Source organism: Lissotriton helveticus, chromosome 9 (assembly GCF_964261635.1).
Source record: "Lissotriton helveticus chromosome 9, aLisHel1.1, whole genome shotgun sequence".
NCBI lineage: Eukaryota > Metazoa > Chordata > Amphibia > Caudata > Salamandridae > Lissotriton > Lissotriton helveticus.
The window spans coordinates 1235489155-1235501759 of NC_136070.1; the positions used below are offsets into that span (position 1 = coordinate 1235489155).

The following is a 12605-nucleotide window of genomic DNA, read 5'->3' on the forward strand; positions in this document are numbered from 1 at the left end:
ATGTTCAGATACTCGGAATGGCACCACTATCTGAAGGTGCCATTATACAACTTAACTGGCCTAATTGATAATGACTAGGCAGCAGACTAGGCAGCAGAAGCCAATATTTCTGAGTCGCAGAAGACGTCACCAGATGGCCGTGCCCTTGAACAGAGGCACTTCTGTGATGTTCAGTGCGACATGCAGAAGCAGGGAAGGAGCAAACAAGCTCCAGTGGTGAGGACATAAAAGAAACAAGAGCAGAGATTAAATAAACTGATTCTGTGACTATCGATTTTAATAATCTTTAAGATTATTTTACAGAGATGTGTGAACAGTGTGACAGATCTTAATCAAAGCCACCACGCGGGCCACCGAGGCATCTAGATTCCTTCTAAGTGCAAAGGGCACAGTCATGGGGTGCATGTCCGCTCCACAAAAGGTCAAACTCTTGGCTGGGAGCACGCTATCACTCCCGCTTTTATGCAAAACGTACACAAAGCACGTAGCTGATTTTTCTCAGCTCCATCATTTTTAATTGGTTTCACCAGGGTACTTTTAAATAAAACAACAAAAGGCTCTTATGGAGAAAAATAAAGAAATACAAACGGCGCTTGGTCCTTAGATATGCAAAACTAGTCTGAGAGAGAGGGGAGATCACAAGCTCCCAGAGTCTGGATTGATCTGGCTTCTGATCGCGTTTTAAGTCCTTTTTCTCTGCTTCTCATTGCAGCTGTGCCGCGTTCAGACACTGAGCGTGTACAATAGTCAGTTTGGAAGCTCACTATCATACCCACTCTCAAACTGAGAGGAAAAAACCATGAGCAGCTGGTAAAGACAAGGCGAAGGGAGGGTACAGTTGGGACAAATATGCCTCCATTATAATAACATATAAAGAAAATGATTTGCAATGCAGGAGTTTCAGAAATATTAAAGCTGTATAATACAGGTACTTGTCGACGACACTCGATGGCTAAACGCAGGCTCTTATTTAGGATTGCCTAAAATGTATCAGTCCCCATCATCACCCAACACGCCTCCTTTCACACAAGAGACGGCTTTAGCAGCGGATTAACAGGTCTTGTACTAAACACTCCTATGGAGAGAGAGAGAAAGACACACAGAATCACGCGTAGGTACCTAACAAGTCCCCAAAAACTAACAAGCATTGGCAAAGCCAACAGATCTTGGTATGATGATCTAATGCATGCATCATTAGCACTTGAGTGTAAGACACAAAGGAAGGAACCAAGCAGAGCAGAGCAGATGTTGTAAAGTAGTCGCTCATGTATTTAAGTGTGAGGACTCAAGTGAAGGTGGAACAATACACCCAATACTCCACGGGTATCAGCCAAGACGCGAGTGACAAAGTCTCAAGCCAGGGGATGAAAGAGACTGATCGAATACAGCCAATGATCGACAGGGGTGGATCCGAAGTCCAATCTCTATATATTGTCAGCAAACGGTCAATTTGGCAGCAATGATATCAAAATCCAGACTTGAAAATAATACAACACAAGTGCTATAATCTAAAGTACTCTCTTTTTAACACCTTCCATGAGGACAGAAAGGTCTCCTTGGATTTTTTTTTATTTTAAATAATTCTAGCCATGACGTTTATTGCAGTGTCACAAATTCATGTCAAGGGGAATGGGTGAGCAAGGATGATATCTGTGCTTTTTTAGATCTGCGATGAATTCTATGCTCCGCCACAGTTAACCACGCCATGTCGTGCTCTGGAATCCTGATGTGGCGGGTGCAGCCATGGTGACATTCTGGAGTCAATTTGCTACAGTAGGCACAGGGATCTCCCATACCCTAAGAAGGCTCTTCAAGTGGAACTTGAATAAATTGCTTGAAACCTTAATTTGATGTCAACACTCATTTTAGCAAGCTAGGGGATGGCCCCAGCTTACATAGGAAGGCGAACGACAATGTATCACATGGCAACAGAATAGTGAAACATGGGACTACCTGACGATCCTGACCGACATGAATTTTCATGAACGGGGACTTGTGTCCATTGGATAGAACCTCACGCGCTATAAAGCACAGGCCAGTGAAATCCAGCTTAAAGTAAGCTAGGTCACCAAGGTACGGCTAAGATTATAAGAAGTTTGTGGTATCGAGACAGGTTTTAGTGAATCATTTAGGAGAGTGAGACTGGCTGTCCGGAGAGGTTGCACTACAGTGGGTTAAATAGCAAACTATGAAGATGTCTCAAAAGCAAATATTCACATGTTGACACCTGCTTTCCAACTCAAATGCAGGGGAAGTAACCAGGAGTCTCATTGTCTGGGGGCTTTCGTTCTTCAACTGTCTGGGGGGAAACAAAAAATTGTATTGGTTTAAAAGTTGCGTTGCTTTGCAGAGCATGTAGATACCTCCTACCAGTGCTTCATCTGCTAACAAATAAGTAGCAAGGTTAAAGGTATTTCTCAGATGGCCGCCATGGTTGGCAACACCCACTGTCCCTGCCAGCAGTATCAAATACAAACCATCACTCTATACAAGTGTGCCATTTTTGACTATTCCAGGCCCCCTCAAAAATAGATGGGTAGTGCCTCCATGTGGCACACTGCCAGAAATAACTGCCAGTAGCAAGCACCAGCAACCACCGGCAGAAATTAAGCACAATCTCTTACTGCAATGCTGCAGTTAATTTAAGAGGTAAAAAAATACTCTGTCATCAAGTAAGGTGCAATGATTCTGATAATCTGAGCATACATCCTGGTTGAAAAGAAACCTGTGCCTATACTGGTGAATACTGTGACAAACCCAGCAGATGCACAAGTCGGTTTCAATCCACCCAAAGGCAATTTATCATGTGGCTTTAATGTGTTTTTTTTTTTTTTTTAAAGAGTTTTATATAGCGCTGGCCAGATCCGAGGGTATCGGAGCGCGTTACAACATACGTATTAAGGATAGTACGTCGTAAGATCTTGGGCTCCTTCCCGAATCTTCAAAGAAGACCGTAGACCAGGCTCTTTTGGTGTCCAGACTGGACTACTGCAATGTACTCTACTTTGAGGCCTCCCAAGGCAGGGAGAGAATGCTCCAAAGGGTGCAGAATGCCCCAGATCGGAGGCTTTTGAACATCGCTACATATACCTCCACCGGCACAATTCATGTAAAGCATTGTTGGCTTCCTCATAAGGAAAAAGGATCTTTCATACAACTCTGTTTCCATCATAACATCCTGAATCAGAAAGGTCCTCGTTACTAAGTATGGGCGAATTTTGCAGATTCGCGGTCCGCGAAATGGCAAAAAAATCCGCGAGTTCGCGGGAAAATTGGAATTTGAGCTTTAACTCGGGCACCTGCTTTATATCTGTAAGTGCTTCCTGTTGAGGTTTAATTTTTGTGACAGGAGCATCGTGCCAGAATGAATCCTGCCTGCATATTTATCCACGAAGATGCTACCGTGTTGTGCAATACCTCTACTCAACTGGAGTACTTTCTACTTGCTAATCAGTAAGTGCTACCTCGTTGGGTAAATGTATAGTGCTTTTGCTACACTACAGCTGCGTACAGGGCCAGAAGATTGGTCTCCAGTGACCACGAGTGTCTGTAACTTTGCCACCCCGCCGAAAGGCGCCGAGGTCGCTCAAGTGAGCTGTCCATCATAGTGAAGAAAGGGCGCGAAGACGTTGCATACCCTAGTGTGTGTGGGGCGGGGCTTCTATGCGAGTTCACATGCACCTTGTTTATAAAGGGTCAGAGACCGATCAGAGCAGCAAATGAGAAGAAAGCAGCCTCCTGGTCACAGGAAGTACACGGGGATTGCGCTCGAGAAACTCGTGGATGCAAAGACCTCCATCAAGGATTACATCCAATTGTAGGCGGTAGATATAGGGAGGAAGCACACCTGCCTAGCCTAGACCGTGCTCACTAGTTGTTTGGGCTGATTAAAATGTTACTATTTGAGCTTCAACTCGGCATGTGCAAAAAAAAAAATAATCTGCCCGCGAGCGGATTTGCAGATTTTTCGGCAATTTCGCGAGATTCGCGGATCGCGAAATTGCCGAAAATCCGCAAATTCCGCGATCGGAACGGATTTTGCATCCATACTTACTCGTTACCTTTTTCCTTTGATCAAATCGTATCACCATAATAGGTGTCTGAGGTCTTAAGAGAGCGCTTTGACTGTGTTTCCAAAAATAAACAGAGCACGGATGTGAGGTAGCTCCTTTAGCTTCTTGGCCTCTAAGCTCTGGAATTCACTCCCTCCTGGCCCAAGAATGGAGCCTTCTGAAGTCAAGTTTTGGGGAAAAACTTAAGACCTGGTTTTTTAGACACATCTAATTCATGAGAGGTTATAGGGCAGGTTCTTGGGGCCACTTGCGTTGGAATCTAGCACGCGGCAGCCGAATGGAGTAACCAGGCGCTCTACAAATTCCATAACAAGGATATAAAAAAACGAAGTGTTCTTAATTTCAATAGAAAGTAATACTATTCACAATTTTCTTGTGACTAAAAGCCTTCTTGTTCGGCATTATTTTGCTGAGGCTGTTTCTGATGCTTTTAATTACCAACTCAATCTATTCCGCAGCGTAAATATTATCCGGTTCTTCCGTCTTCAGTGAAAGACCTGCAGCAATGTTTACATCAATTCATTTAAATCACTGATAACGCAATAGTCAATTAACGTGGAAGTGCTGTGGGGCTATTGTAAAGAAGTTAATTATTCAGGATTGGTCCTGGCGTGCAGCTGATCTCCAGAACCACGCTGGTGCTCACAGAATATCCAGAATCAGAGAGACAATGCTTAGTAGGGAAGGAAAGTCTAACAGGGAGGCTGGGGGAGCAAATTCTGTCAACAAGAACCTGGCTTTTGATGTCCAGGGGAATAGGCAGTGTTTTTAACAGACAAATGCATAGAAGGAATCCCTCAGAAAGAAACCTTAACCCCTTCCATGCTCAGTTGCGCCGCTCGCATGCTCATGACGAGCTCAGCTCGTCATGTAACGCGTTTTTTTTTTAAAAACCGCACAGCGCGAAAATCGCGGCCGCACGCATGCGGTTAAAGGAACTAAAGCATTTCATATCTATGACATTTTTGCAAGCTCTTGAAAAGGGAATTTAGGGGCTTTATAAAATTGGAAGGCTTGGTTAGGCTGAAGGCATCTATAGAAATGGCTACCAATGGCTATGGAAAAATTCCTGGTCCCGCCTCACCATACGAGAAACTGAATTACCGTAACAGGTTACTTTTCTGTAAACAAAGTTTTGCAGTATGAAACTATTCTAGATTCCCACGCGGAGCATCATTCGGCCACCCACTGATTGGATTGTGCTTCTTTTTTCATTCTTTTGTTCTGAACTTTTTTGTTAATGGGCAATTGAGTCAATATGACTCAATGTTGACTGTGAATCTATACCCCTCCCCTCCCCCATAAACCAGACAGGGTCAACAAGCAGTAATGGTGTAGGAAAGATTTCAGGTTCTCGTGTGGTCCTTAGGGAAGGATGGTGGTATCTGAAAAATCAGCAGTACGGCTCACCTCCTGGGAAGCACCCCAACCGGCCCCTAATCACTACGTTTCATGTCTGGGCCTAGCAACAAGGGAGGTGGCCACGTCATTCTATGAACTGCTAAACATTGCAGCAAGAAAAACTGTATTGAGATGTGTGCACAGCAAATATTCGTAATAGAACTGTCCCAAGAGTTCAACAAGGAGAATAGTGAAATGGTGTCACCTTCGAAGAATGCAGTTTCGGGGTATGGTATGCAAGACCCTGGAGGGGTGGGTGCCCAATATCCACTCCCTATCGAGGCCAAGAGGCTGTCAGTTACAGCGAGCATGTGGCTCAGTTTCAGGTCCTGTAACTCATAGCTAGGCCTGGGCGGTAAATTCCGTTCCGCTCGTGGAATTTGCGGAATTAGGGTAATTTCGCGTTACGCAGAGAATGCGAAATTGCCAAAAATTCTGCGTCCCGCGGCTTCGCGTAATTTTTTGCTTGTTTGCGTTCTCAAAATGCGTGTCCGCGAGATATTTCACCCCGAGCACGCAAACAGCGATTGCGGACAGTAAAAAAGCATCGCGATCAAGCAATTCCGCGTGTTCGCGGAATTTTCTGCGTGTTCGCAGAGATTTTTTACCGTTTTGCGGAGATATGCGTAATGCGATTACGCAAATTCCGCCCACCCCTATTGATAGCCCCCTGTCCAGGGGGGCCTGGCCCACAATCCTTTGATACACACGTCCTTTCAGAGAGACCCAGACCCCATCTCTACTAATGCAATCAGAGGCGAGCCCACCAGGCATGTTCACATGAATATACGCGGGCTTATTAAGAGAAGGTCAAGGAAGCAGTCAGAGGCATGAGAACAGAAGACCCTGGAGGGGCAGAAGGGGTCTCCGCCCACAATGATGTCCTTAAAGATGAACAACAGAACAGACTAAAAAACAGGCCACCACCAACAATCTTCAAATACAGGTTTCAGGGACATTTTATGGCTTTATTTGGTCTTCATGGAAATCCCATCCTGATTGGCGGGATGCACCTTACTATAGTGTTCTCAAGTACATGCTTTAGGAATAGGAAGACAACTTTTATTCTGGCATCCAGGGGCACAGAAATCTTTCACATGGCATCTTTGTGGCTTTCACGCGCGGATTAGTTCCGCTTCACCATTAACAATTTTTTGACGGAAAACAAGACAGTGCCTATGCTTTTAGTACACACAACATAACCTATGTAGGGGCACGAGCAACTAGGTTTGCTTTCATGCAGGGATAGGGCTCTTGTGAGCAAGCCTTCTCTTATGCTAGTGAACACACAGGATGTGCACATTCATCCACGGATAGTGAGTGCACTTGTGAACAATCCTCATGCTAGTGAACACGCAGGCTGTGCACATTCAGCCATGGATAGTGCTCTTGTGAACAATCCTTCTCACGTGCTAATGAACACACACACACTGTGTACATTCAGTCAAGAATAGTGCTCTTGCAAACAGTCCCTCTCATGTGCTAATGAACACACTCAGGCTGTGCACAGTCACGGATAGTGCTCTTGTGAACAATCCGTCTCATATGCTAGTGAACCCGCTTAGGCTGTGCACAGTCGTGGATAGTGCTCTTGCGAACAATCCCTCTCATATGCTAGTGAACACACACACTGGCTGGCACATTCAGTCATGGATAGTGCTCTTGTGAACAATCCCTCTCATATGCTAGTGAACACACACACTGGCTGGCACATTCAGTCATGGATAGTGCTCTTGTGAACAATCCCTCTCATATGCTAGTGAACACACACACTGGCTGGCACATTCAGTCATGGATAGTGCTCTTGCGAACAATCCCTCTCGTGCTAATGAACACACTCAGGCTGTGCACAGTCACGGATAGTGCTCTTGTGAACAATCCCTCTCATATGCTAGTGAACACATACACTGGCTGGCACATTCAGTCACGGACAGTGCTCTTGTGAACAATCCTCATATGCTAATGAACACACATATGCTAGTGAACAACCCCACACACAAGCTCGCCTGACCGTGCACACACGGGCTTGTGCCCAAGTACCACTACCCACCCCTCCCCTCATGACGCCCCGCTTACCTTGAGGATCTTGGGGTCCGTGCAGCGGCTGTTGCCATAGCTGGCGTGCATCCAGCTGTTGTCATTGGACGGGCAGTGCTGACGTAGCGTGCACTTCTTCTCCGTCACGCACCAGCCACATTCGAAGTGGGGGTCCGCCTTCAGGCACAGGCCGCAGCTGCTGCGCATCGCCGAGCACTTGTACAGGTGAGCTGCAGGGGAAGAAGGTGACTGGTCAGCCAGACCTGAGGGAGGGGAGTCCACTGGGCCAGGGGAACTGAACAAATGGAACTACACCCCCCAGAAGGCATCACGGATGCGGAAGCCCATGAGAGCACAAACCAGGACATGCGCAGTCTCACAGACCTGGGCATGCGCAGTCTCACAGACCTGGGCATGCGCAGTCTCAGGATCCCTACTGCTTCTGTTGTTGAAGTTGGAAAATCATTTCTTGCACCAAAATGTGCATGTGAAACAACCCTGCGAGCAAAGTTGTGCGGGCCACGTCAAGGATGCTTTGTGCAGTACGTGATGAGCAGGTGTGTGTGAGCAAATTAATTCCACTCACTAATCTAGAGTTGAGGTGTACATTACCGGCGTGTGCAGAATGAAATAAAGGCTTGCAGTACGTGTAGGCAGCAGGGCTCTTCCACAGGTTAAATGCATGTTATCTGTGCACATAGCATGTGTTAAATGCATGCAAAGGAGTGAGGTGTGCATTACCCGTGTGCGCCATCTGCAAATCCGGTATATGCTGGGCACTGGTATCTAACCTCGAGTCAGTCAAATTAAAGTAAGGCACATGTTACATGCACATGTCCACAACTTGCTCTATGCGCATGCTACCCATGTTCTGCTGGAGTGCAGGGAACACAGGACCTACACGCAAACCACATACCTTGTATGTTCTGGGGGTTGTCGATGACGAAGTTCCCATTCCATACCACCGACAGGTTCACCGGGAGGTCGCTGATGTCATCACCGTCATAGGAGTACTGCAAAGACAAGGGCAGAACTGGGCTTACTCACATGTATGAATACCACTTGGACATAAAAGGACTTGCACGTACTGATATGCAGTAGACCAAAAAAAACAGGCTTACTGAGGTGCGAAACTGTGTGCATACCACAAGTACAGAAAATAAACAGCCTGGATTACTGAGATGTGCCATACATGATAAAAACAAACAGCCAGGCTAAGTTAGATGTGCCATAGTGCTCATTTTGTACAGTTTATGTCTGTATTACATATAGCATAGATATCAACTGCATATGTTGTCAGGGATGCCCCCCACCACCAATCGACCAAAAGTAACATATGCATCAAACCTGCCTTTCAATGAGCGACAGAGTGAATATGCAACCATATCTGAAAAGTAAGGATTTTGCAACAGTTCTTAAGCTTTCTGGAGAGAAGGTGAAAACCTTTGACTCAAGAGGACTAGTATGGCGAGTAAGTAAAGACAAAAGCTACTAACCGAATAAATTGGTGTCAGTACAAAAAATAATCCATGCCAGAGAAGGCAATAGGTTAAAATTACCAAATGTTTAAAAAAAAAAAAAAAAATGCCATTCCTTCATGTAACTTCTTAAAGTTCAAAACCAGGAAGCAGAGCCTGTCAGTGTGTGGTGCCATTTTGAATTACCTTCCAATACACATTGGGTGAGTGATGGAATCATGGCTAGATCTTAGAGTTATAAATTTTGAAATAATGGGCCTCTACATACAAGATAAACTTGCTAGACGTATGGATTGAGTAGCAAAAAAAGGGGAAAAAACCTAAGCAAATGTACACAATAGGAAGATTATACGGGCAAAGCAATAATTATATTATGCAATACATTTACCTGCATAATGTAATTATTGCTTTGCCCGTATAATTTTTCTACACTTGCTTAGGATTCCCCCCCTTTTTTTCTAGATCTTAGAGTTATGCAGGTAGTTTAACCACGAGGAGCCTTTCCTGCAGCCCACAACACCACCTCCAGAACTTCATGGACCAACTGCTTGCAAGCTTTGGAGCCCTGGCTATGACATCACAGTACCCAAAATGCAACAGAGATCCATCAGCAATGTTTCTAAACTGGGGTTCTACCTACATTTTCAATTGTGAACCCTCGAAAGATAAAACAAGCATTTACAATGCAACGGTTTTGCCTTTGGAAAAGTTAGAGCTATTGGCATTGTAAATGACAATTTTTTTATTTATGTTTTCTTTTTGAAAACGATAAATAAATTGCATTGTCATTTACAATGCCAATAGCTTAATCTCTCGCAAATGCCACACACACCCACACCCACACCCAGAGCCCCCCACACACACACCCACACAGAGCCCCCCCCACACACCCACACAGAGCCCTCACACACACTGCGAGCCTCCCCACACACCCAGACAGAGCCCTCCACACACCCACACAGGGCCCCCCCCACACACCCACACAGAGCCCCCCCACACAGAGTCCCCCCACACACCCACACAGAGCCCTCCACACACCCACACAGAGCCCTCCACACACCCACACAGAGCCCCCCACACACCCACACAGAGCCCTTCACACACCCACACAGAGCCCTCCACACACCCACACAGAGCCACCCACACAGAGCCCCCCACACACCCACACAGAGCCCTCCACACACTACGAGCCCCCTGTGCAAGTTATACACTGTTGTTAGAGATGAACCGACCGCATAGGTAACCAACAGGTGTAAAAAGGACTTCAAAGGTGACCGACTGGGGAGAGAGATGATGATGTAGGAGTGAGAGAGAGAGGGATTGTGCAGATAAAAGAGGAGTGTGAAAAGGGTTGTACACAGCAAGAAGTCTGAGAGGGAGTGTGTAGATAATGGGTAGGTTTGGGTTTGCAAGAGATTAAGCTATTGGCAATGTAAATGACAATGCCATTTATTTATCTGTTTTCAAAACCAACACATAAATAAAAATGTTGTCATTTACAATGCCAATAGCTCTAACTTTTGCAAAGGCGAAACCGTTGCATTGTAAATGCTTGTTATTTTTGGTTTAACACTCCATCAGAGTGCATGTGTTTTCCAGCTCTCTCTGTAGTCTTTCCCTCCCCTCTCCCTGCCAAATACCTGCCGCCACTCTCTGTTTGCTCTCACCCTCTTTGCTGCTGGCTCCCTCACGCAAATGTACCTCTCCCTGCCCCCATGGTTGATGCTGCAGTCACCCGTGTGGGTTTGTCCCTCCTTCCCTTGTCTCCCGCATGTGCTTCTCCTGCTACAGCTCATGTTGCGCTCTCTCCCTCTTATGCTCCCTAGTCACACCCTGATACTTCACCTCAACCCACTCCCTGCTGCACTTTTTTTTTAAATTCACATTTTTGGAAGAGCCAGGCAAATTGCTGCAGGTCCTCCACAAAAAGCGCATTTGCACACTTATAGAGTCAAAGTAGATCATTCACACAAACAAAATGTTGCCTGCATCATTCTGTAGCCACATGCATGCACTGTGACTCATGCACATGCCGACAGAATGAAGCTAGCACCAGCAGCGTCTTAGTTGTTGCATTGCACCTTCTTTTCTCTCTTTTTTTGGCAGATACAAAGAGCATTGGCAAAAGCTTTGCCATATCGAGGCTGTTCAGAATCGTCAAAAAGCATTGGGGCAAATCCAGTAGGTTCCAAAGATTAGAACAGTTGGCTTTGACAGTGCTTATTTTTAAACTAGTATTCAGCGTCCAGATGGAGAAGACAGGCAGTAAGTACAGTAGTCGAGTGCCTCATTCAGTCTCCCTAGTGGTGGTAGCTGGCGAGTTGGCGGCAAGGCAAACAAATTATGATGGTCATTATGGTGCAGCAGGGGTAGCCCACTTTTTGGGCCAGTGAGCCCAGTTCATCTGTCTGCCAATCAGGGTGTATGGAGCGGGACCGGGACGAAGAAGGACTGCGGGCGGAGGGAGGGGGGAAGAGCAGGACGGAAGGAGCTGCGGGCGGAGGGGAGGGGGGGGAGCGGGACCGGGACGAAGAAGGACTGCGGGCGGAGGGAGGGGGGAAGAGCAGGACGGAAGGAGCTGCGGGCGGAGGGGGGGGGAGCGGGACCGGGACCTGGACGAAGATGCCCATTCATTAACAAACACTCACCTCGACTTCCTCCAGCGGCGGTCAGCCGCGATTCACACAAACAAAATGTTGCCTGTATCATTCTGTAGCCACATGCATGCACTGTGACTCATGCACATGCCGACAGAATGAAGCTAGCACCAGCAGCGTCTTAGTTGTTGCATTGCACCTTCTTTTCTCTCTTTTTTTGGCAGATACAAAGAGTATTGGCAAAAGCTTTGCCATATCGAGGCTGTTCAGAATCGTCAAAAAGCATTGGGGCAAATCCAGTAGGTTCCAAAGATTAGAACAGTTGGCTTTGACAGTGCTTATTTTTAAACTAGTATTCAGCGTCCAGCTGGAGAAGACAGGCAGTAAGTACAGTAGTCGAGTGCCTCATTCAGTCTCCCTAGTGGTGGTAGCTGGCGAGTTGGCGGCAAGGCAAACAAATTATGATGGTCATTATGGTGCAGCAGGGGTAGCCCAGTTTTTGGGCCAGTGAGCCCAGTTCATCTGTCTGCCAATCAGGGTGTATGGAGCGGGACCGGGACGAAGAAGGACTGCGGGCGGAGGGAGGGGGGAAGAGCAGGACGGAAGGAGCTGCGGGCGGAGGGGAGGGGGGGGAGCGGGACCGGGACGAAGAAGGACTGCGGGCGGAGGGAGGGGGGAAGAGCAGGATGGAAGGAGCTGCGGGCGGAGGGGAGGGGGGGGGGGAGCGGGACCGGGACCTGGACGAAGATGCACATTCATTAACAAACACTCACCTCGACTTCCTCCAGCGGCGGTCAGCCGCGTAATGGGAAAAACAACCAAATTTTTAAAAAAAACGAAACTCCGCCCACCGCCGCGATGACGACATCGCAGAGGCGGAGAGGGAAAAAATGTCGGGAACGCCCCCGAATCTGGTCCGGCCTTTGACGGACAGATCCGGCTCCCAATGGCTAGCCTCCATTTATGGAGCTAGCCAATGGGAGGAGGGGGCGAGGAGGGGGCGGATACCCGACCCAAAC

The 12605-nt window shown here is 47.0% G+C and overlaps 1 protein-coding gene across 2 annotated transcripts in view; it reads right to left on the bottom strand.

The window, feature by feature from the left end:
- PLXNA1 (plexin A1) overlaps positions 1-12605 on the bottom strand; it is a 589805-nt gene that overhangs the window by 114620 nt on the left and 462580 nt on the right. For both annotated transcript variants that reach the window (XM_078661729.1, XM_078661728.1), the window contains exons 11-12: positions 8428-8524; positions 7551-7741 (exon numbers count right to left, since the gene is read on the bottom strand). In XM_078661729.1, the coding sequence (XP_078517855.1) occupies positions 7551-7741; positions 8428-8524 (288 nt within the window). The remainder of the gene's footprint in view (positions 1-7550; positions 7742-8427; positions 8525-12605) is intronic.